Here is a 26,780-nt window from a genome sequence, read left to right as displayed (position 1 = left end):
GTTTGGCTCTTAAGTCCCAGAAATGATGTCTGCAGCTCCAGGGGAAATGCAATCTTATGTTTCCCTGGCAAGTAGGACAGGGCCAGCTGGTTTAACCTACTACAATAGGAGTGGGGACTAAGATAGCCCCATAGCTATCATTAATACATCACGAAGCCCTAGGCTACATCTGTTAAATGGATCTTGATATGGATGTTGAAATCTCTAAGACCTAAAAGTACAAGGGATATCAATACCGGGTCTGAGATCAGTTTAAGTAGTCAATCAGGGAGAACCTTGAGCAATCGTGTGGTCAGCACCCCAAGAGTACCCCAAATCTGTCAGAGCACCCAATACCAGGTTCACCAGGCTCTTGAAACCAGTACTTTAGCAGAATATCCCCTGTCCCTGGGCACCACCCATCAGCTCACGTGGGGGAGTGCAAAATTCCCCCCTGTATACCAAAGCCTGCCACGGGCCCACTAGGTGCCCTTAGAGGGGCACTTCAACAGGCTCATGGCAGGGCTACTGGTCCAGCGTCGACTTCTGACAGCCTCGCCACCTCTATCGGAGGCCGGCCTCCAATAGAGGGGGCGGCAGCAGCAGGCCGCAGGCCCGCTGGGCACCCCTCAAGTCATGGCAGCACCCCTCAAGTCACAGCAGGCTGCCAGCCTGGCACTGGCTTCTGCTGGCCTTTCCACCTCTATCAGAGGCTGGCATCTGATAGAGGTAGGGGGACCGGCAGCCTGCCACAGGCATGCCGGGCACCCCTCGACTCAAGGGACACTTCAGGGGGCTCATGGCAGGGCTACCAGACCGGTGCTGGCTTCTGCTGGCCTCCCCACCTCTATTGGAGGCCGGCCTGTCAGCAGGGAGGCCAGGGAGTGCAGGAGTCAGTGTCAGGCACCCACTGAGCCACTCTCCGCCTCCCGAGCCCACCCACCCCAGTCTCCCTGCAGGCTTGCAAAGGTAAATGGGCCACGGGGGCAGGGGGTGCAGGTGGATGGGGTGCCCAGAGCAGGTGTTGCTCCTGGCCGCTATCTCCCCCCGATACACCTCTGCTAAGAAGTTTCAGTTGTCACAAAATGAAAGGGCAATGCTCCTTAACAGTCGTTAAATGCTGCTAAGTCACCTCAAGACATATACCATACCAAGGACACACATGATTTCAGCTAATGTAATTTCTGCTGCTTGGAGAATGATTACAAAGTGCATTGGGTCAACTTGGAAGGATTAGGATTTGAAGTACTGCTGACTCCAGCAGTTTTCATATTGGATTTGTATTTCTGCCCAAGCAATAATAAGGCTTATTTTTATGTTAATCTGGAGTAATTTTCAAATCAATCAAATTTAATTTTCAGTTTGGGTTTCATTGCACTATGTCAGATCTTAACAGATAACTAATACAGTAGGTTTTTAAGATGAAAGATCATTAAAGAAATATGTTGGTGTTTAAAAGAGTTGCTGGTTGTGAAGCCTGCAACCAGAAAAGGAGAAACACAGCTAAATTGTTGACATTCAACAGGACTTACTCTTAAATACATATGCATAGGATAGCAGTTATGTAGTTCAATACTTAGCACTGTTGTTTCCAAGTTCCACTGAATTTAAGAACACATATTTAAAAGATCACAGCTTTATTCCTTGATATTAATATTCAAATTATGGAAGCCCATGTAGAACTGATTCCTAACTGGACCCAAGAGTTAAGGGTGGTTAGAGGCTATAATAATTTTACATTGACAACATTAAAATCTTTTCATTTCAAAAGTGTTTTCAATTTGAATTTTGTGATACTTTAAATAAACATTAACAATGATCATTGAAGATACTTACTTGCTACTGAAAAGTTGTTAAGAGGATATGGTAGATCAACGTCTTGGGGCTTCTCCTTATATCCTATGAAAGAGCCATCTGTCTTCAAGAGGAAATATCTTGGCCTCCAATTTTTAATATATTCCCCTAAATAAGAAAACACTATTATCACAAAAGGATAAAATAGTTAACAACAGTCTGAAGTAGAGTTGCCAACTGATCAGAAAAATCTGGACTGAACTAGTCCTATGTGTTTAACAACAGATAATTTGCAGAAATCAGAGGTGAATCATTTCCCAGAATGAATATAAGAACTAGCTAATACCTGTCCATCATGGTTAAAATCACAGGAGCATGGGCAGATAATGTTAACCCTAGTTTGAATAATGTTCTTCTACAGTTTACAGAAGAACATTTAATGTTTGTACATAAAAAAATAAAACATTTTACAGTCACAAATCATTTTTTGCATATTACCCTAAGCCATTAAATTATGCAACCCTATGAGAGAATTTGATTCAATTTCTAAGTAAATTCTCTGTTTACACACAACTGACTTTATAAAAGTAATTAAACTTTTCAATTTTATATCAATGACATTTTCCTTTGCTGCCATAATGTTTGCGAAGTCCGAAACAGCTGAACTATTCTGAGCTGAGAATATAGTCTGCTAAACTCAAGCTGCCTCCACCTGTTCTAACAAGTTTGCCACCTACTGCACAGACAAAAATCACGTGTATTCAGCCTGACTAAAGGCTGCTAGCTGTCAGTCTCAGCATTCTGTTTTCATAGGTCAATCTAAGTTGGTCTCATCTGCACATGCAGAATGTCTATCTAAAGTCCGACAGGTAACTATGAGAAATAGACCAACAAATATTATTATTAATGAAGTAAGATAAACAGCAGAAATGCAGGTCATTCTCAAAATGAAACATCTTGATATAGATTCATAAGCAAATGACCATCCTATATCTAGTCTGTCTTGATAGAAGGCTGCTGAGTAAGTGGTTATTCAGCAGCTCCAGGTATGCATGAATAGCATAAACTTTCTGGCACCCTAACACTAATCTGTTCATGCCAAATATGATACTGAAAATACATGACTGGTTTATTCAATGATCTCGATTGGAAGTTGTAGTTGGCTCCTCGTGGGCCTGCTGGGTCCTCGTGGGCCCAGGAGAAGCCTTTTTGAGTTGCATGAGGAGGAGGGAAGGCCTATGCTGGGCCCATGCAGGCCCAGGAAGCCTTTTTGGGTGGCATGAGGAGGAGGGAAGGCCTATGCTGAGCCCCGCAGGCCTGGGCCACCCCCACCCCATTTTCCTTTCTGGCATGGTGGTGGTCTCAGGCAGCCTGGCGAGGCCCGAAGGAAGAAGGGAGAGGGGTGCGGGGGCAATTTTCCACCCCCACGTGACTCAACAGGGGGCGCCCAGAGCAATTGTCCCTGGATGTCCCTGTTACAGCTATGCCACTGGCAGAGTGCTTAGAAAAGAGCTATATCTGAGCTGTACCACTTCAGATTCCAAATAGGTTCTGCTCTGGAGGAATGCTAGGTTAATATCATTCTCTCTGGCAGTTAGGTTTTTTTAATCAAAAGGCATTTGAAAGGCATTCAGACTTCCTGTTGTCTTGCCGTTTTCTTCCTGGTCACGTGGGGGGCCCCCACGTGACCAGGTTAGTGGCGCCTGGGGGCAGAGGGTACCCCTTGTCCCTGGGTAGATACGTCACTGGAAACGGCACAAAACATGACAAACTCATCCATGCTAAGCTGCATAAAATACGCTGCATGCAGTTAATGAGCTGACAATTTAAAACACAGGAAAAAGCATGTTTCTCCATTAGAAAGGTACATTAAATAGTTTTGAGAAATTAGTGGAGTTTTCGTCACCCTACGTACTATGTCAATATGGAGCAGAATGTTGGTAGAAGTCCAGGATAAGATGGCATTGCTTTAAGATCCACCAGCATAATGCCTACTTGGCTTGTAGAGCACTCTCTTCCCCACTCTTCAAGACTGCGCTGTTAATACATTTTTATGCTGCTACTTTTATTTCTACTCAGTTATTGTTCTACTGATGTTAACTATTAATATTTTTGTTTCAATTTTTTATCATAAGCTGGTTTTGGAAAAATTAATGTTGAAGCTACTAAGAAATAATTTGATCAAGTACCTATCAAAATTTAGATGATTTCATTTCATATGCGAGGAAGGAGAGTCACATAAAAACCTATAGATGCTGTCCTATGCAACTCACACACATATATACACAAATAATCTGACATTTACATGCCTAATATGGACACAACTGTACCACAAAAGGTTAACACTGGCAAGATCACATATTCACACAGGAAAGGAAATATGAAGAGAAAGCAAAAATCGATATATTAAAAAGAATAAAAACATTTGTGATAATTTGATGAATTGAATCCCTGGAGTAGTTAACATAGCAGTCTTAGAGGATACTTCTTTATCCAACTTCCTGCTGAGTTAAATGTAAGCTAAATTATTATTTTGCTTACACTTACGCCCTTTTAAATTACAAAAAGCATACTCTCTCTAATTCTTCTTATTACCATTCAGGAAGAGGCCTCTAATTTTGTACCCTGCACTGAAGAAAGCTGAGTAATTCACATATCATTTACATGCTGATCAAATATTTAAAGCTACTATAGAACTCTGCTTCAGATAAGATGCAAGTAATCTTTGTAGTATACAACAGAGATCCATTTCAACTTAATTCTTTTCAAGATTAAAAGAGAGGAAGTCCTTATTTGATTGCAATTTTGGACCTGAATAAATAGTACAGAATAAATAGTACAGATTTACTAAATGATTTACTAAATGAAACTTTAAAAACTCCACATGCAATATAGGACATAATTCAGTCAAAGTTAACCACATTTATTTGAGGAGATATTTAAGCACATGCTCCTCCTCACATCCCTGTACTTTCATTGAATTAAAGCAGGCTTACAGGTGTACAACTGTTATGTATTCATCTGTGCATTGCCAGTACACTGTAAATTAAATATATGTTACTTGCTAAATGGGACTGGCTTTCTTTTCATTCTTTTGCCAACTGTATACTTACATTCTGGAGTGAAAGAATTAGAGCTGAATTAGAGCTGAGAAGGGTTCTGAGAAGAGGAGCAGGGAAGGGCAATAGAATGCCCTGGGGAGGGAGGGAAGGGTTGCCTAACTGTATTACTGTGATTAACAATACACTGAAAAGAGCTTTGGACTAAGGAACTATCTAAGGAACTACAGATATGAACAGCCCTGGTATACTTCATTTTGAAAGTATCATCAGAAACTAACCTAACTGATGCCATTTTTGCATCATTATTTGGTACTTCTGAGCTCTTCCACACACCTACTCATTCTCAAGTCCACATGTGCCCTTGAATCACTCAAAAGCTTAAATTCCAGACTCATTTGGTACAATCCAGGCACAGTTAACTCTTGTAATTACAACTGTATTTTTTTTAAAAAAACTAAATATTATTGCTTTGATTTCTCTTTTATTGGCATTAGCAGTAGTAAAAGAGAGATGCACCAACTTAGATTTCTTTCTTTAAATACACTGAACATTAACAATAAAGAATAGGAGGGAATCAGTAATTTAAAGTATAATAAATATGCCTTAGCTAGTGCTGTATGTTTCAAATAAGATCATGAAAATTTCATGTTAAATACTTACAGAAGATTTTCATTGTACACATTTACTTCATGTACGTAAAAGAAATCATATATAATCATATAGTAAATTTCACCTGTGTTATCATTGCATACAACTATTTATACATACTTTTCATCTATGCTAATGTACAAAGTACTTGTGGTGGCCCTGACAGCCTTGGGGACCCTATTTGGATAAAAAGATGGACAGAAATGTTTTAAATAAATAAATAAAACCCCTCTCTTTCAACTCCCCTCCCTAGGAATGTACTGTTATACTCCAGTGCGGGTAACTTTTACAGTCCTTTACATGTATAGCTTTCCTTAACTGGAGGCTTTCATGATCTACAAACTTGAAAGGAAAATACAAGTACCAAAAAGTTTCTGATGCCAATAGCCAGCTACAAAATCACAAATGGCAGAGGAGCCTACTACAAGCTCCCTCTTGATGATCTCAAGCCATGGAGGCACATATAGGAAATCCTTCAGATTTCCAAGGCCTAGACTAGTGACGGGGACATGAGGTAACGCACCATAGTTTGGGTGACATACCAGCATTCACCAGCACCCAACAACAACTATTCTCCCTGTCTTAGTTTGAGTCACTATTGTTATTATTTGTTGTTTCTTTACGTAACACACAGCACCACACATGATAAATAAAAGAATATGTTTTTTTTAAAGTTTCTCTTTTGTTCCAGGGAGGGAGAGTTACACACCAGAAGAGTTGTTAGGCATTTTCCAGATTTTTGACACACCAAGTGCATAAGGTTATCATCACTAGCACAGACCATTTAAGATCACTGAAGGACACAAACATAATTTTAAATTTAGTGAGGTAAGCAGTGCAACTCCAAACTAGTGTTAAGTAATCTCTTGAGCTGACACCTGTCAGTAGTCTTGCAAAGGCATTCTGGACTACTTCCATACCCTCAGTTTCAAGCATAGTCCATTGCAATAGACCAATCCTGGCATTACAAGAACATAAATCACTGCGAAAACTGATCAGAGTTGGCTGAGAAACAGAGGCCCTTTCCGCATGGGCAATATACAGCGGCCCAGGGATGGCAAAAACGCCATCCCTGGGCAGCTGTTGCACAGGCAGCGCCATCCTGGCCACCCAAAAGCGGCATGAAGCCGCCGCTTTTAACCTCGCAAAATAAGTGAGGTTTTTGCAAAGGAGCGTCTTCCCAGCGGAGCGGTGCAAACTGCACTACTGGGAAGGCGCTGCTTCCCCCGTCGCCTCCACTCACCGTCATGTCCAGCATCGCCCTGGAGGGCTGCAGGGACCCTCTCCAATAACAAGAAGAAGTAATAAGGCCAGTATACACTGAGTTGTTAATCCATGATGATGGCTAGCAAAGTCAGATGGAGCTCTCAGGAGCCAGTCATGAATGTAGGGAAAAACTGTGATCCTTCACACTTCAAATATTCTTCAGTCATAGCCATGCATATTTTTAAAGTCCATTGGGGCAGTACAGAGGCCCAAAAGCAGAACTGTACTGGCAATGGTCATCTCACGCAGTGAACCAGAGAAAACAATGATGTTGTGGACAGACAGAAATGTAAAATGGGACTTGTTTGAGGCTGAAAAATGCAAGCAATGTTCCTAGTGTTAGGTGAGCCAAAAAGGAAGCAAGAGTCATCATCTTGAACTTCTCTGTCTTGATGAATTTGTTGATACTCTTAAAATCATGGATGGAGAAGACTTCCATCTTTCTTTGAGAGGGTGAAGTACAGAGAGAAAAAACCATGGCCACTCTAGGAGTAAGGTTTGAGTTCTACTGCATCTTTCTGCAGGAGGCAATCAGTCTTCTGATAGACAAAAAGGATGGTTCGGTAGGTAGAAGGGGGTGGGGGGAGAAGTAAACTTGATTGCATATCCCAGCCTCAAAGGGCTTGGAACCCAGTAATCTGGAATGATTTCTTCCCATAATCAGAAATGTTGATAGTGACTAGAGATCACTGAAAGAAAATCATATATATCTTCAAAAGTGCTGTATGGCATCAGATGATGCTTTTTTGTTGAGAGTATTCCTAGATCTTCAAGGAAGAGTAGAACAATCACCTTCTGGGAGGCAAAAGAGGAGGGTGCAGCCTTCCACCTGAAGTCAACAAAAACTGTCATTCTTTCTAGCAATAAACAGAAGAGATGCCATTTTTTTCAGGATTCTTTGACCAGATTCAATAGATTTTGAATCAGTGACAAAGTAACAGAAATATGAGCATATGAATCCAGTACTCTCAGGATAGGATCAGGCTTGACAGGAAGTTCTCTGGAAACTGGTAAGACATGAGCATCTGCCATTTGCATCATTTATTCAGCATGCCGAGAGCCATCCTTCAAACAATAGTAGGAGTGGAGACTGAAATGCTGTTCTGATGGAGAGGAACCAAATGACTTGTCCGAATCAGGCTTTGAATTTGGCTGATGAGTGTGTGAGGAATGAGAACTCGGGGATGGAAAAAGCATGCAGCAGGCAATAGGGTAGCCTAAGTCCTCCTAGTCAGTGTAAAACTCATGGCATTCTTCAACAAAATGGACATTGGTTGTAGAAGACCTGAGCTGAGAGCTCAGAATAGATGACAAGTGCCCATGTTTGGTAGTGAGTAACTGTTAACTCATACAGATTGCGGGGGGGGGGGGACTCCTTTGAAAGAAGGGAAGAAGTACAGCAGAAATAACTTTAATTAAACATTTTAGTGTATAAAAGTGGCAGACATCAGTTAGTTAAATGTGCATCTATTACAAACTCCTCTATTACAAACTATTTTCTTAATAATGTATTTTAAGATACAGAGCTAAGAGGCAATAGAATCCTTTGAGTTCAGTTTCATGCTTCCCAGAAAGAGGCAATAGCTGTTACGGAGACCAAAGTGAGATTTAACAATAACTAAAACCTGACTAAAAAGGGTTACTACTTTACCAAGCTGTCACTACACTGGGGAGAGATCAGGAAAGCAGGGTTGTTTCCATTTCACACTGAATTACGTTTTGTATCTAATGTATAAATAGAGATATTGTTATTAAGGTCCTTGATACAACATAACACAAAAAATACAGCAAAGCAGAGGAAATAAGCCAAATAAAAACTACACAGAAGAAACAAGTTAAAAGATTACATGAACAAACACCTTCTAAAAAAAACTAGTCTTTTAAGAGCCCCATAGCCAAAAAGCAAAAATATTTTTCATAAAAACTGAATTTGCTTACATTGGCCCTCTGAGGGCAGTGTTACCCAAGTTTTCACAAGAAATAGTCTTTTTAGACAAAATGACAACTGATAAGTTCAAAAAAGAACCTTTTAATAGTCACTTTGTTATACATTTTACTATAGATTTCATTTGCAATGAATTATATTTGCAAACTGCAAGATTCTAAATCAAATAGTATTCTAAATAAAGAGAAATTCAGTGTTTCACTTACAATACAAAATATTCAGCAGCTTGTTTCAAAATGTTTCAAACAATTTCTTAACGCATCCTAAAGAATTATGATAACATCACTTGTTGTGGTTTCTCCTTTAAAACTATGGAAAACAAATGCAGGGTAAAACAAGGGTTCTTCACAACTTCCACAGGTCAAGAACAGAAACCAACATCCTTCTTTCATAAATGCCATTTAGAAATGAGATAACGACTGGAAAATGCATACATGTTGAAATTTTTGATTAAAAATATGATCATACAATCAATACAGAAATTGATATTAAGTTCTATGAGTTAAGCACGTCTTACAATTTTAATTCTTTTTTTATTCATTCTTTTTGCCATACCAACAGTGGTCAACCAGGTGCCTCTAAAAACCCCACAAACAAGATGACTGCAGCAGCATTATCCTTCTTGTGTCCCACAGCACCTAATATAATAGGCATGTTCTTCTGATACTGGAAAGAATAGGCATGCACCATGACTAGTACCCACACAGTAAAAAACACAAACTCACCAAAGGTCCAAAAACCCACCACTATAATTCAATGGACTATGCATACAGTTTTGCTGGTATAAGTTGCCAGCAGCAAAAAGAGGCATTCCCAGGCTGAAAGTCCTCAGGAAGCCAACTAAAGTCAGCTTCAACCCCAGCAATGTCCCCATCAGTGCCAGCATGGGCTTCTGCATCAGAGGAGCATCAGTGCAGTAGTAGCTCTCATGCCCAAGTGTCTCAGAGCTATGCAGGATCCTGGAGCTGGTGTTAGTGCCCTTCTCACTAGCATAGGTGCCATCTGAAATGGCAATGATGCTGGCAGTGAGGTCCTACCGGCTCCACAACCCTTTCACTCCCACTCCTTGAATTGTAGTTTTAACTATTCACAGGGTGAAGAAATACTTATTTTTGTTTTAAATCTCTCATCCTTCAACTTCAGCAGATGACCCTGCATTCTAGTGTAATGAAGTAATATGCCTATATTTCTCCAGTCCTGTCCTGTTTGATGGGAGCTGAGGAAGGCAACCAGCTCTCCTCCACTGTTCAATTGTGGTAGTTGGGAGCTCAAAGCCAACAGGACTCACTCTCACTCTGAAGCTCTCCCAGTCAGGTGGCCAGCAGATCGTAGGGAGTGAAGGCTTGGATCAGATAGCATGTAAGATGTGCTTTCTTATTAAAGCTTCCTCCCCATACCTTACTAGCTAATCATGAGTGTCTGGGCTTAGGTAAAGGATTAGGTCTGGGCTTAGGTGTCCCTGATCAACTAGCAAACAGTAGGAGGAAAGGGAAAGACTTGAAAGTGTCCCCTGAAGACTGGGCCACTTCCAAATTCTTAGTCCAAAGTGTCCCACAGAGTTTTTTTTTAATTTGCTTTATTTATAAACAAATACATACACAATACAAACGAAAATAAAAAAACAACATAACAAGAACAAAAACATACAATGGTGGGCTTCCACATGTGCTTTTCCTGTTCATCAACATTTTAGTTCGTTTAAAATATATATTTTTCCATATTTATCATTTCTGATTATAATACTTCTAACATAACATATTTCTGATTATTTTTCTTTCCAAATATGTAAACCAATGTTTCCATTGTTCCAAAAAGTTTTCTTTTGTTTCTAAGATTTCAAAACCAGTTAATTTTGCCATTTTAATTAGCTCTAGCACTTTTGTTTGCCAATCTGAAATTGTAGGAATTTTATCAGTTCTCCAATTTTGAGCCAGAACTATCCTTGCTGCTGTCGCTAAATGTTGTAATAATATTCTATCATTTTTCTTCTGTACATCTTTACAAATACCTAATAAATAAAATTCTGGTATACATTTTAATGGTGTATTTACAATTTTTTGTATCTCTTGATGTATTGATACCCAAAAAAATTTTATTTTTCCACAAGTCCAGAATTGATGATGTAGAGTTCCCACTTCATCTCCACACTTCCAACAAAGATTAGATTTATGTGTATATTTAGCTACAACGTCAGGTGTCAGGTACCACCGAAACCACATTTTATAGTAATTCTCCTTAATGTAATTACTGCTCGTGAATTTTAAACCTGAATGCCATAATCTTTCCCAATCCGATAACATTATTGTATGCCCGAAATCTTGGGCCCAATTAATCATATATTCTTTAATAGATTCATCTTCCGTTTCCAATTTTAAACATAATTCATAGAATCTTTTAATTAGATGATCTTCTTTTTTTAGCAATATCTCTTCAAATTCATCAAAGATTCCCATTTTATTAAATGGCTTATCTTCTTTCTGGAAAGTGCTATTTAATTGTTGATGTAACCACCAACTTATATTCCAGCCTTCTGATTTTAGTTCTTCTAACTCTTTTATTCTATGAGTTGTTTTATTCTCTTCTTGAGTTGTTTTAATTAAATCTTTATATGTTATCCATCTCTTGTTTGTATTCTCTCTTTTGAATAACGCTTCGTGGGGAGATACCCACAATGGTGTATGGTTACAAAAAATCCTCCAATATTTTTTCCATGTTCTATGTAACGAAAATCTAATTGGATTATGAAAAAATTGTTTATTTATTTTTCCTTTATCATACCAAAGGTATGCGTGAATTCCAAATCGTAAATCTGTTCCTTCTAAGGTCAGCAGGTTATTATTTGAGAGCAATATCCAATCTCTTAACCATGTTAAGCAACATGCTTCATGGTATAATTTTAGATTCGGAGCCGCTAGACCTCCTCTATCTTTTTTATCACTCAAAATTTTATAGCGGACTCTGGGTTTTTCCCCTCCCCAGAGGAATTTTAAAATGTCCGTTTGCCATCTTTTAAAGGGCTTGTCTGATTTAATTATTGGGAGGTTCTGGAATAAGAATAAGATTCTTGGTAATAAATTCATTTTCAAAGCTGAAATCTTACCTAATAGAGATAATTGAAGTTTATTCCAGATTTCTAAATCTCTTTTGATTTTTTCCACAAATATTCATAGTTATTTTCAAACAGTTTTAAGTTAGATGTCGTCAAGTATATCCCTAGATATCTTATTTTTGTATTTATAGAGCCCCCCCAATTATTCTGTATCAGTTGTTTTGATTTTTCGTCCATATTTTTAACTAATATTTGGGTTTTCTCTTTGTTAACCTTTAATCCTGAAATTAAATTATTCCAAAACAATTTTTATTTGTGCTAAGGAGGCTATTGGGTTTTCTAAAATTAGAACCAAGTCGTCAGCAAATGCTCTGACTTTATAACATTCCGTTTCTATATGCACCCCTTGTATCTTACTATCTTTTTTAATTTTATCTATTAATAACTCCAAAACTAAAATAAACAACAATGGAGACAGGGGACAACCCTGTCTTGTCCCACGTTGTATTACACATTGTTTAGTTCTTTCCCCGTTAATGATAATTCTTGCATTTTGTTTTGTATATATTTTTTCAATCCACTCTGTAAATTTAGTTCCAAATTTCCTTTTTTTCAATACTTCCTTAATTAATTCCCAACTCAATGAATCAAATGCTTTTTGCATGTCCAAAAAAAAGAGTGCTAGTTGTTATATCGGGGAAGAGACGGCCTATAAATCTAAAATATAAATAAATAAATAAATAAATAAATAATGTTAACAATAGTTCTTATATTATCTTTCATGTTGCGTTTTGGTAAGAAACCCGTTTGTTCTGGGGATATTATTTTAGTTAGTACTATCTTCATTCTGGTTGCTATTATTGTAGTAAAAATTTTGTAATCCGAATTCAGAAGTGAAATAGGTCTATAATTTGAAATCTCCAATTTATCTTTCCCTTCTTTTGGTATTAAACTAATATTTGCATTTTCCCATGTTTCAGGTATTCCTCGCCTCTCAATGTTATTAAATAAAAAGTAAAGTGCATCTATTATTTCTTCTATAAATTTTTTATAGAATAAATTAGTGAGTCCATCTGGTCCAGGAGTCTTGTTAAGTTTTAATTTTTTCACCGCTTCTCTAATTTCCTCCTTACTAATCACCCTATTTAATATCTCTGCATCTTTTTCATCAATTTCTGTGACCTGATATTGTTTTATCATGTCTTCAATATTGTTGCCACCTTCTCCTTCTTGTTCTTTTTTATATAATGATGTATAGTAATCAAAGAATTCATCTTTTATTTTATCATTATTAGTTATTATTTGATTATTAGTTCTAATTTTATGAATCCATTTTTGTGATTTTTTCTCTTTTAAACACCATGCTAACCATTTATTTGGTTTATTTGCTTTCTCAAATATTTGTTCTTTCTTACGAAGTGTCCCACAGAGTTGCTGTAAAGCAGAAAAATGGTGCAAAATCCAAATACACTACACACTGCAAGAAGACCAGGATAAATCAGAGGTGTACTGCCTATAGGGCCATGGGGTCACCTTTGTCCCCAGGCACCACCTATTCGGTCACATGGGAGGTGCAAAATCGCCCCCCACAGACTGAAGGCTTTTGCAGGCCTGCCGGGCACCCCTCAGCCCAGCAACAGGAAGACGCTGAAGACCAGGCAGGTAGGGAGGCGGCTGGCCACCGCCAATGGACTTTCAGCAAGGGAGGCAGGGGGGCCATCTGAGCTGCCCCTAAGTGCGTGGGCTCAGGGGCACCCAGAGGAGGTGTTGTCCCTGGGCACCATTTTCTCCCAATATGCCTCTGGGATAAATACATTATAAAATAAAGTTAAGAACCACAGTTCAAACATTACTATTTTTAATTGATGTCAGCTAAACATGAAGAGTGTCCAGTCACATTTATCCCTCTTCCTCCCCTGTGACCTAATCTGTAAACAATACCCAATCATGGACCCTTCTTCCATCTCTGGCAGCCTTACACATCTGCTTCCAGAAGTCTGATAATTACTAGCAAGTAATATAATTAAACTAGGGACCATGCCTCTTATGCCTTATTTGATTAACCAAGAATGAACAGTTACATTAACTGCAAAAACAAAATTATCATTCTTCTCTCATTTTTGAGTGAATCTATACAAAAAGTTAACCTGAAATTCAGAACTACAATTTGATTCCTAAAAAACAAAATACCCATAGTGCATTATACAAAATAAACATCTATCAATATCCATATAATGTAATTTTCTTAATTACAAGGCAAAATGCTACCGATGATTATACACAATACAAGTTGATTCAGTGGGACTAGTATTGTGTGTAAATATGACACAATCAAAAACAATATTTTAATTTCTAGTTCTTCAGTTATATATATAAAAATACCTCAAAGTAATTGTTATTCCCTTTTCTAACAAAACTCAAAATATCTTGTTAGATATGCTAACAATGATGTCAGTTGAATAAATATTTCAACAATATTTGGCATTATTCTTTGAACAAATATTTGTAAGCCATATATTTTCTCACTTCCTTCTACATTATAAAACATTACTCCATCTTGAGTCAAGAGAAAAGCAGAATATAAATATTTTTAAAAATAAAATAAAATCAATTGCATATTAATACATATTATGCTATAAATTGTTGCAGGGAAATGGTCATCCTTGACAGAGTTAAATCCTATGCATGTATATCCTCCTAAATTTGTGATCAACTTGTATAATCAATGTTGAGTCCTTATATTTGCCCATATGAGGTAGACATGTTTCAAAGCTTTGCACATATGGTCAAAGTGATCCATAGCCCTAAAATTCATTAATTATTCATTGTATCTTTTTATACTGTTTGACCAGTTCTGGCTTTTATGTGGAAAAAAAACCCAAAGCTTTTCAGGACCTGGAGAAATTAATGTTTTAAAATTACTAACTCTAGCAAATCTGAGCATTTCTTGTAAGAATAAATACATTGTGGGGAAAACCCCCAGAAGGCTTTCATTATATCTTTTATCATGACAGACTAATGTTACAGGAAGTATGCAGTATTATTTAGGAGTGCCTATCAATATAAACATGAAAATATGCTCTCTAGAAAAATATACAAAGTTAAAATCAAGTCAATAGGACCACAAAGTAAGGAAAATAGAATTTATCTGGACTAAATACTGCAGAATGCAAACTCTTGATATGCACAGAAATTTCTCATTACATTGTAAGTTGAACAAAAGTAGAAGAAAGGTTTTTAAAGAAAACTACACAATGGATCTCGCACAGCATTTGTATAATAGGTTGCAGTTGTCATAAAGGAATCTGTTTTCCTTTTTCCCATTCACCTGTGCGCCCTTCATCCATTCAGGCAGTGATTGGATCCGAAGGAAACAATCTGGGTTGCCTTCACACAGAGATGCTTCTCTTTTTTTAATTCCCTGCAATATATGTGTAGCTGAGTAATGGCAAACTACCCCACAAAAGCAGCTTGCCTGTAAAATCACTACTTGCAGTGGTACGTATTGCTGTAGTTTGGTCGTACATGCTGCCCTGGGGAGAAAACTTGCTTGGGGGATTTTGTACCCTGTGGGGCACTCAGAGAATCTGGCCACAACCTGCTGGGGGACCTGTGTAACTTAAAGTGAATGGGTGGAAGGGAGGGGGGGAATGCGTCTTCTGCTGGATTTGTTCATGCAGAAGAAATCCCAGCCAACTTGGGATTCTGCAAAAGGATCACTGCTATAGCGATCTTCAAATATCCCAGACTGAGGGGAATAAAACAGGCCAAACTCATTACTGGAACGGGACCTGTGTGAAGCCCCCCCTCCAAATGGTTTATATACCATCCTACACCCATTATATTTGGCCAGAGCAGAATCCACCAATATTGCTGTGCTTTTTCAATAGAATTCCAAAGGTGGAAGTCACAAAAATGTTAGCAAACTGAGCTACCATTCAGCAAACAGAAAATATTATCCATTCCCTGCACATATACACAAACAGAAACTTGTGTATATTCTCCTTCTTAAAAATTCAACCTGAGGAACTACTGAGGAACTACTTTTTGTAAAAGCAAAGGTAGCCCAACACACTTGAAACAAGCATTTCCAATGCAACACATGGAGCAATCCTAAGCAGTTCTACCCAGAGCTAGGTTGCATTTTATTCCATTGGGCTTACTCCTAAAAAGTGTTCTTTGGATTGCAGCCACACTTTCCTCCCACAGAAAGAATCATAAAGCTCTATGTAAAACTAACAGTATAACTTTAAAGTACAATAAATATGGTATAAAAGAGAAGCAATTTAAATTGCAAACCTGAACAACAAATCAGCAATAAAATACATTGATCATACAATCTTAACCCTGCCTTGAACAGACTGAGGCACATACTGAGTGTGTTTGTTAAATACTGTCAAGTTACCTATTAAGTCTTCAAAAAGCCTGCAGAAAAATGTACTGTCCCTTTAACAGAAACTTGCTGTATGGAAAAGAGCAGCTAAAGTTTTTCATGGAATGGAGGTAAATAACCTAGTCCGTTAAATCTCTATTAACAGGATATGACTTTTTTCTCCGGGCAGTTGGCAACAATACAACAAAGCCCTACACTGGAACAGAATTATATGGCATCAAAGGTTTGCTAGAGAATGAGTGAGGCTTAGTCATTCATTTGGCCTTACACCCTCATTTGACTTTACACATTAATTGCTGTAAAACCAAGGGAGACTGTTGGCCTTTATCATTCCAATGGAGAGATACTATTCGGTTTTTTTTGCTCAGGGGAACCTAGGGTGCCACTTGATACTAAAGGCACCATTGTATTTCTACTTTAAAAACATTTCTTTTTCTCCCCTAATCACTTTTTATGTCTTGTAACATCCAGCCAGGCAAAGAATTCTGAAGAACTTGAAAGCGAGAACACTGTTTTGAAACGTTTTCATCAATCCTAATAAAAGGATTTCATCAATCCTAATAAAATATGTAGACTGTGTTTTGGTTTCCGATTTTGAACCAGCACAACTGTAAACAATTTTACTCAGTATCCTAAGCCTCTCCAGCCAGGGTCCCATCCTTGGCACCAGCATAACATTACATCAGTGACAACCACAGCATAACTGGGAAAACTCCCATAAAACTCAAGGAAGGAGAAAATGCATTCTACATGAAGGTGTTGACTGTATGCAGCTTCATGATTGGTGGGATGCAGCCAACTTGCTAAAGAATCAGGCACAATTGCTATGCTCTCTCAACCTTGAAAATGGATTTTTTCCCTCAAATGCTCACTCTCCTAAGTGAATACAGTATACCAGTTAGCAGCACAAACACCATGCCAGACTGGCAATGTGCCAGTGTTTGACGTTTCAGATTGTGCTGCAAAAACATTTACTCACTGAGTAAATAAGTATTTCTGTTTGTCTATCCTATGGTAAACTACATGAACATATAGTCTATCTAATAATAGTTGTGATATAACATCACCCCATGGGTCAGTAATCACCAATGCTTGCCCAGGAGACTATCTTTACCTATTCCAAACCAAATGCCAATTGATTTCATTGGCTGCCTACAAGTTCTAATATTTAGGACAGGGGGGAAAAGCTTCCTGTATGTACTTTTCCAATGCCATGCATAATTTCATAAAATTCTTTCATGACTCCCCTTCTGAAATTATTTTGAAAATGTTTTCAAAAAAAATATTTCTGCTGTGTGGTATGGCCTATTGCTGTGTTCAGATTTGTGAGTTGGGGCATGTTCTATAATGTGATGTGACTTTGAAACGACCTGGTGTAAAAAAAATCATTGCTTGATCACGTTGGGGGAGGGCGGCTACCCATGGGGGGTGCCAAACTCCAGTTTGCCTAGAAACGCCACTGGGCGTAGCTACAAGGGGGCCAGGGGGTGCGCGTTGCAACAGGCACGCGCCTGGGGGGGCATCAAACTCAGGTTTTGCCCAGGGCTCCAGTTTGCCTAGTTACGTTACTGTCTTGGTTGACCTCTTCTGTACTTTTCCCAGCTCTGCAATATCCTTGGCAAAATATGGCAACCAAAACAGTACACAGCAGTCTAAATGCAGGCACACCATTGTTCTATACAAGGGCATTACATTATTGGCTGTTTTATTCTCAATTCTTTCTTAATAATCCTCAGCATAGAGTTTTCCTTTTCTTACCACTGCTGCAGACTGTGTCAACATTTTCATTGAGCTTCCACTATACTCCAAAGATCTCTTTCACTCTTGATCACAGCTGCTTCAGAACCCAACAGAACATATGTAAGCACATATGTAAAGTTACGATTTTTTGTTCCAATTGCATAAATTTACGTTTATGTATATTGATGTCCATTTGCTACAATGTTGCCCAATTTAGACAGATCCTCATGTAGTTTTTCATAATCCAGCTTGTTTTTTTTACAATCCTGAATAATTTGGTATCATCCTAGATGACTTGCAGATGTCCACAAGTGGCACTCCCCTGTGGAAACTGACTAAAGCTCCTAGGACCCTTGTTGAATGAGCACAGAGCATTGTTTTCCTGCTGCCCTGAAGCATTCCTTGATCACCTCCATCGAGAAATTGTTTGTGACAAATTGTCCTACCCGCTTTGGGTCGTAAAAGTAAACAAGAAGGGACCTTGATCTCCTGAAAGGCATGGTCCTACTAAGATAATATGATAAAGCTCATTTAATGTCCAATGAGTGGAGCTTGTGGGAAAAGATAACTTAATATCTTGGACCAGGTGGAAGGCTGATACTATTTTGGGGAGGAAATCTAAACTGGGATGCAACACTTCTCAGCTCTCAAAAGAATTTTAAAAATGGTGGGTCAATCCTGAGAGCCGCCAGCTCTCCCATTCACCTTGTAGGTGTGAATGTCAAAAAAAGAGCTACCTTCTTGGAAAGGCACCCTAAGGAGCAAGCTGATAACAGCTCAAAGGGGACTTCCATCAAGCTGGTCAGCACAAAGAACAGTAACCGCTGCAGTACCATTTTAGATAAAGGCAGGAACATATGCAGCAGTCCTTTGACAAATCTCTTAGACAAGGGGAAAAAAGGAGTGCCCCATCAACGAGGTCATGATAGGCCAAAATAGGGATTATATGGACCTTGACAGATGATATTGCCAATCCCTCAGTTGCCAGGGTCAAGAGGTACCAGTAGTCTAACACTCTGGGAAGCAGACAGAAGAAGACTCCAAGGACTTTACCTCTAGACCACATTCCAAACCTAACATTTTCTGTCATAGGAACACCATGTGGATGGTTTCCTAGCCTGAAGAAGGCCCTCCCTGACTTCTTCTGATAGACCTACACCCATGGCAGTATTCACCATGCCCTCAAGTGTAGATTGGCTACATCCTGTCACACACTAAAAGGTTGTCTACCTATGGAAGGGGAATCACTTCTCACTCTACCCTGCTGACTAGCTCTGGGAACCATATCCACGTTGGCCAGTATGAGGCAATGAGGATAAAGTCCGAGTTGTCCATTATTAACTTTCCCAGTACTCTGGACATTAGGGGGAACGGTGGCTGACTCTGCTGCCTGTTGACTAGTGCTTATTTCCTGTTTGGACAGTCTAATTGCCTTGTTCTGGACTTGCACAAAAAATGAGCAGATGTTGTCACGGAGCATGAAGATCTGTGGTGTGAGGCCTTCCCATAGAGCAACTGATAGCCAGCTATTATGGTCTGGTAGTTCGCTATATGGAAACTCAAAGAGGTGGAATAAACCTTTCTACCAATGGTATCAAGACAACAGCTCTGCTTATTGGCCAGCATGGAATGTTGGCCAGGGCATTGTCTGCCTGCAAGTCCTAAGGAGCTATGGACAATGGAAGTGGACAGATAGACAGAAAACTACAGGAACCTGGTTTAATTCTGTAAAAGTTCTTAACTTTCTTAGAGGTGGCAGGAGCCATGGACAGTTTCAACAACATATTCATTGGCAAATTGGAAAGACCCTCAAGGACAGGAAATGCAACAATCACAGGAGAGCTATTACATAAGCAACTTGTCATTTGGTTTTGGATCTGAAGTGAAGACATCAGTGACCCAGAACTGGGCAATCATAAGCATTTGCTCTCCATAAAATGTAAGTCCTTACCTGGAGAAACAGATGAAGGTTCAATGACTTTCTCATCTGGAGATGTTTCTGACTGTGACTCAGAGGCTCAGGACAATGGGTCAATTTCCCCTTCATTTTGATCAAACTCAAAAGTTGCAAGGTGGGGTTGAGGAATGTAAAACCCAGGGTCAGTCTGCTGGGTAGGAACTGGAGCAGCTCCCCAAAAAGGAAGCACAAGATACCAGTAGCTGATGAAGTTGCACTGGAGAAAAGGATGGCCATGGTGTAGGTTGAAGACAAGCAGCAGACTTCAGAACAGAAGACTGTGGGGAAAACATGGGCATCTGGAGGCAGTTCCCCCCCAGTCGAGCACACTCCTGGCCCGGAGCTGGCATCCCAACGTCCTTGTGGCCACCTGTCTCCCCCAGGGCGAATGTGTATTGGACAGAATCTGCTGACTTGCAGACCTCTTGGCTCCGCTGTAGCTACGTGCATTCCTGGTATCAATGTTGCAACCTTTGCCTGAAGACCCTGCCCTTCTATTGTTTTCCCTCCCCGCTAAATCCCTTAAATAAATGAGTTTCTGAGCCTCAGACAGAAGAGATTCTGCAGAGCCCTCTCTCACCGAACTACATTCTCTGTCTCTGTCTCCATTCATCTCGCAACAGAAGACACTGTAGAGGCATGCAATAGAGGAGTCAGAGGAAACTGTAGTTCAGACAGTATTGGATCCAGAGACTTGGATCGGATGGACAGTGTCCTTGGAGGAACCACAACCACCACAGGATCAGTAGAACAGTCAGAGGACGACAACCAATGTGGCTTCTTTGCATCTTTGGACCTTTCCTGATGTTTAGTCTTATGCTTCTTCACAGGTGGATCTGACAAATGTCATTCTGGTTGGGACAAGCGCAGACCAGACATACTTGGAACCGTTATGTCTGAACTCACGGAATGGACAGATTCAGATTGGGACAGAACTGACATCAGAAGAACCAAGGAAGATCTTGGACAGTCCATGAACTGAGATGACTGTTCAGAAGTATGAGAAGTGGGTTGCTGAAAAGTGGTCGATAGGGTGTTTTGCCATAAAGCATTTTTAAGGTGGAAGGCAATGTAGGTATGAACTTCTAGCAAAGCCTGCACTTGGAGACATTTGTGGGTCTCACCCAGGCAGATTACACATGAGTCATGCTCATGTCATTTTAGTGCCATAGGTGCCACACTTCTTAAATGAGGCCTTAAAGACCATCCCTGAGACTCAAACTAATGTCAGTCCAAGACAACAAACAACTAATCAGAGAAAGCTGACTGTTAATTCACACTCCAAAGCTGTCAAAGAAAAAAGAAAGCTACCCACTGAAAGCTGCCTGAGCATGGAAGAAAAAACATTGGAGAACTCTCAGGAATGAAGAGAAGGGATGAACTCATCTGTACTCTTTGGCGGCAAGAAAGAAACTGGAGGGAAAGGAGGTATGCCTCCCTGAGTCAAGCGACGGTTTGGGTGGGAAGGAACAGACAAAGTAGGAAGGCATAGACAAATTAGGAACATGAAACAAAACAAAACCCTGCTGTTTCTAAGGGCTAAAAAGAATTCTGCCAGATCACTAGCCTGCACAGGCACAGTTCCTGATGTGGGGCTGCGCTGAGACCATGAATGTTTGATATGGTCCTATTCAATGAGCTGCTATATATTGAACAATTGTAATTAAAGTTTCAAACAGTGTTTAAGACTATTTGGATAGACATTTTCTTTCTGCGATTATGAAGTGCCACTGCCAGTCAGAGAAGACAGTATTAAGAAGCAGTAGCCCACTGGGAAGGTTGCAGGGAATATGTCAATCTGCACTGCTTAAGGGAGAGGGAGAGTTGTCAGGAGGCTGAGACCATGGCTTCAACAGCAGGCAACCATGCAGTTATCAACTCACTAGCAAGATCTAGGAATATGGGGTGGTGATATCACTTGCTGGCCCTGGGTTCTCTAGTCACTCAGTAATTGTGTGCCTGTATTTTCTACAGCCATGGCCCTAGCAGCTCCATTATTACTTTCTGATGCCCACTGGTAAGAATGCTGTCTCCCCCATCACATTGAGCAATACTCAGTAGTGGGGATTATGATGCAACCTACCATTCAGGCATCTAGAAGCATCTATGGTCTGACTGAGTATAAAAAAGTTAAATATGTTTATTTGATTCTGCTTAGAAGTAAAATACAGTGTTAACAGCATAACTTCACCCCAGACCTTTAAACAAGCGTTCCCAACATTGACATGTAGAAAAAAACAAGCTGGAACACTACAACACAGCATTGGAAGAAATCTGTGGGTGGTGACAAGAGTCCCAACGTACAACATCTGAACCCTCATGGCCAGTAAAAGCACAGAATCACAACAGTGCAACACCTGGAACACCCAGCTTAGCCAAACAAACCAGATGGATATTGTGATCAATACCAAGGACAGCAACTGAGAAGTCCAGGACAATCAGTTTAATCACAATGCAGGACTGGCCACATGATTGTAAAAAAACACACCAAACAACACTGTAGACTTCTTGTGAAGTCAGTAGAGCTCATGGAAGAAGTTCTTTCTGGACATGAAACAAAATCTTCATTCCAATAGCCATGATGCATGGCAAAGATGCACATGAAATCCAAACTATCAGTGGCTCCAACATATCAGACTCAGTTACTAGTTAGGTTCATTTGGAATATCCTAAATAAAGTCAAGCAAGTATGCATCCAGACTTCAAAGCTGCAGCCAGACATCACGATAAACCACAGGTCATACACTTAAGACTGAGTTAATGTCCAGCTTTGAATGTGAGATCTTTATGTAGCCTGCCTGCCAAAATGTATTTAGAGAATCCTCCCTCTTTTCCATTCACCCACTACTGTCAATACCTCCACTGTCACTTTCCCACATTAACTTGCCACTGTGAAGTTCTCTCAGTTCCTGACCTGTGGAGAGAGAACCACATATTGAGCCTCAAAATCATCACCCTGTTTAACATTCCGTTTGACACAGATTCGTAATTGTTCTTTCCAGTAGCCATGTCTATAGATCTGTTCCTCAGTGCCAGCAGAACAATTATGGCAGCAATGAAAACATGCTGCTGGTGGACTAGGCACTAAATACAGCCACCCATGTTGTATGGCTTTTCATCCACATAGATTCTCAAACCTTGGCACTGCCTTGGCTGAGGGAAGTGAAGAAAATCTGCTATAGATTTTCTGCACTTTCTGTATTTGTTGCACAGAATTTAGCTTAATATTTTGAAATTAGTAGCAGAGGTAATTAAGTCTGCATCAGAATACAGAATTCTTGGATTATCAATCTGCATGCTACATTTTATTTGCTTTTGCCTTTATATATGAAAGGGCTTCTCTAAGTAAAATAATTAGAAACAACAAATGAGAAAATGATGTCTAAGTCCGGGGGAGGAATCCTAGGCAGGCTTACTCAAAAGTAAGTCCCATTTTATTGCATGCTTACTCCCAGAATAGCTTCCCCTGGATTGCTGCCTTTGTCTTCAGAGTGATCTGAATTAATGATTTTTATAAAACAGAAGATACTGGTCCGGATTCACAAATTTCTGTAAGTAGTTACAGAAAGTAGATGTGTCTGTTAAACAGAGATTAACCAATTCCACTGATCAAATGTTGTAAGAAGGAGGGGAATAGGCCTTGAATCTACCTCCAGCACTGCTGTAGAGCTGATTACTATTTGGTAGGTATACATGCAGTTCTGGTATAGCAACAATAACTAAATTAGTCCCAGATTCTAGAATGAGAGTTTATACAGCAGACAGCAACTTTTTGTGCACACCTGGCCAAAGAGAAAACGATTCAGGATTTCTTTATTTTACTTTTGTCCCACCCTTAATTCTCTCCTTCATTTTATGTTCAGAGTAACCTTGTGAGGTACACATGAACAAAGTAAGCTGCCTTATATGGAATCAGACCATTTGTCCATCAAGTACTGTCTACTCACACTCGAGAAGAGGCATGTTAGGCTGAGAGTGATCGGCTTAAGGAGCTTTGTAGCTAAGTGGGGTTTTGAACCTGGGTCTCTCAGATCCTAGTTTGACTCTCTAACTACTACATTGCACTGGCTTGCCCTGATAAAAAGGGTATTCCTTACAGGGGTGATGCAATTCTTCTGAACCCTTTTAGGTTGAAATGAGTGTAGATATGCATGAAATTTCCTTTTAAAAAGTGAAATTATACAGTTATATAATCAGAACTGAATAAGAACCCATACACCATCTAGTGTTATTCCTTGCCTCTAAGATATGACATCCCAAACCTAAAGCATCTCAGTCAAATGTCTTATCCTAAATGAAGTTTCTTGCCATTTTGTTCTATCTAAATTGAATACATTGAGCTGTTCTTTACTCTTGAAGAAGAAGAAGAAGAAGAAGAAGAAGAAGAAGAAGAAGAAGAATTTATATCCCCCCTTTCTCTCCTGAAGGAGACTCAAAGGAGCTTACAATCTCCTTGCCCTTCCCCCCTCACAACAAACACCCTGTGAGGTGAGTGGGGCTGAGAGAGCTCCAAAAAGCTGTGAGTAGCCCAAGGTCACTCAGCTGGCATGTGTGGGAGTGCCCAGGCTAATCTGAATTCCCTAGATAAGCCTCCACAACTCAAGCAGCAGAGCTGGGAATCAAACCCGGTTCCTCCAGATCAGAGTGCACTTGCTCTTAGCCACTACGCCACTGCTGCTCCTTAGTTTTGTTTTTATTTTTTTGAAAGAAATGTTTTTATTTATTTGAAAGAATACCTATCAGTGCAGCACCCTTCCCTTTTAAATTCACTATCATATTCAGTTCCTTTAGTTTTCTCTTATAAGATCTTTCTTCCAGACTCTTTGTAGATCTCTTTTCAGTTCTCTCCAGCTCGCCTTCTAGAATCACAGTGTACATAACTAATATAGTGCTCCAGATGTGATCCACTTCCAATTTTGTTAAGAAACATAAACATTTATCAAAAAGAAGACATAAATGTGTATATTATATTGGCAATTTCAAAAGGAAAACAAATCTTAGACTCTTTTTCAAAAGGCAGGCAAAAGATTTTGGATAGTATCTCTCAGGTACCTTGTGACATCCAATATTGTTCCATTTGTTGTGACACTGAATAAATTTTCAGTATCTCTGAGCACAACCTATGAAGATCAATCAAATGTTTTGGGCAATAGTGATTTTAAACCTACCAGTTGAATATACCACATTTGGAGGCAACGTCTTTATTCTATCAATGGAGGTCAGTAACTGTGATTTATTTAAGGAAAGAAAAAAACAAATTATATCAAAATACATTTGATGTTCTTAAAGAAAGTTACAGTGACATTAAACTGTTTATCCTACAGCTAGATCTACAAATTCAATTATTAAATCATTTTCATACTGAATTCTAAACTGCCCTTGCTTTAAAAACTACACAGAACATTAACTAAAAGCAACATGACAAAACTCTGCAAATAGGCATTATTTCTGCCACGTACAACGATGATTTACACCTGCTTTTAGTTCCACAGTTTTTGTAATAATTCCAACCCTATCTCCATATCTCTTTCGACTACCTCCTGTCATTTATACTGCACTATTTATTTATGATATACTTATCTTCATTATTGCCTTGTAAAGAAAACTAGCACTAATGCAAAAGATCTGCCAAACAACTTTAACTGATCAGTCTCTTCACAGCCTGACAGCGATCCTGGTCCAGTGGTTGGACAGAGAATATGGACATTTAATGAAAAGTTAATGAATAAACAAACTGGATATGTCAAAAATTATAATGAGATAAAAAATAAAGTATTAATTATTAGCATTTATATATGTGTCTTGTGCAAAGGGGGAGATCCCAAAATCAGTATCATATCTTACAACTGGGAATTCAGATACACGAACCACAAAACTACACAAACAGGAAGAATGCAACAATTTTATTGTATACACACCATTCATAACTGACATGAGATTAATATATTTTATAAATTGTTATTTGATTGTAAACAGTGTCGATTCATTTGAGTACATTTTGAATGAAATGTCTATTAAAAGCTAAAATGAAATTCACAAAGCATCAAGTTTCAGTTCCCAAAATACACTATAATGACCATACCACTATATGTCAATGTCTATCTAATCTGTTATAGTCTGTTATTGCAATAACAAAACAAACAAAAAATAAAAGGGGAGAGAAACAAAAAGAGGAAAAACAGGAGAAAAAAATACAAAGTATTAAAGAAGTTTTAATCCAGCTAATAAAGGAAATACATACCAATACATAGGATAACATGGAAGGAATCTAATCTCACACTCAAGGACACTGAATCATACTTCATTCTCCCAAGTAAGGTTTAAACTGTGAGTGAAGCAGATATTAATTCCTTAAGTGGGATAAGCAAACTTAGTGATGATCTGAAGAGAAAAATCAGACCATTTTCTTGATTATACTTGTACTTTAAAGTAAATGACAAAGGGCATTTTTATCTTGTCTTAAAATCTATATCCAGTCTAACTTGAGAGTGGAAAATACCTGACTGTAACCAGAACTGTGATCAAAATAATTGTACTAGTTTTACTATCTCAAGTAGTAATACATTTATCAAATTTTAAAACTATGAACTAAAGTTGGCTTAACTATTTGAAAGGTTTCTTTCAGACATAAACAATGAAGGGCACGGAAATACTCAACTCCTGAACTAATTATCAAGAAGAAAGGAGGTGGGGAGGAACATGGATAATTAGTGGGTAGCCTCTCCCCCCCCCCGCCACCAAACCCCCACATACGTTTATTCTGTATATGCACACACAGCAGCAGCATCATAAACCGTCTCAAGTTTTTGCCATTATTCAGTTCGACATCTGCACATGTTTATGCGTCTCTCCAAACAACCTCTTGAACACCCTGCTGGAGCTGTCATTTTTTTTCCTTCTCCCTATCTGGCAGATGGCAAGTCAACAATCGGCATCAACAGCAGCCG

General features: G+C 39.1%; 1 protein-coding gene across 1 annotated transcript in view; it reads right to left on the bottom strand.

Moving 5' to 3' along the window:
* Positions 1–26,780, bottom strand: part of AKT3 (AKT serine/threonine kinase 3) — a 234,215-nt gene that overhangs the window by 101,936 nt on the left and 105,499 nt on the right. The window contains exon 4 of the mRNA XM_048485177.1: positions 1,816–1,941. Within this exon, the coding sequence (XP_048341134.1) occupies positions 1,816–1,941 (126 nt within the window). The remainder of the gene's footprint in view (positions 1–1,815; positions 1,942–26,780) is intronic.

The sequence above is a fragment of the Sphaerodactylus townsendi genome, linkage group LG01 (assembly GCF_021028975.2).
Source record: "Sphaerodactylus townsendi isolate TG3544 linkage group LG01, MPM_Stown_v2.3, whole genome shotgun sequence".
Taxonomy (NCBI): Eukaryota; Metazoa; Chordata; class Lepidosauria; order Squamata; family Sphaerodactylidae; genus Sphaerodactylus; species Sphaerodactylus townsendi.
Note: the sequence above shows the minus strand (reverse complement) of the source record. Positions and strands in the feature narration are given on the sequence as shown.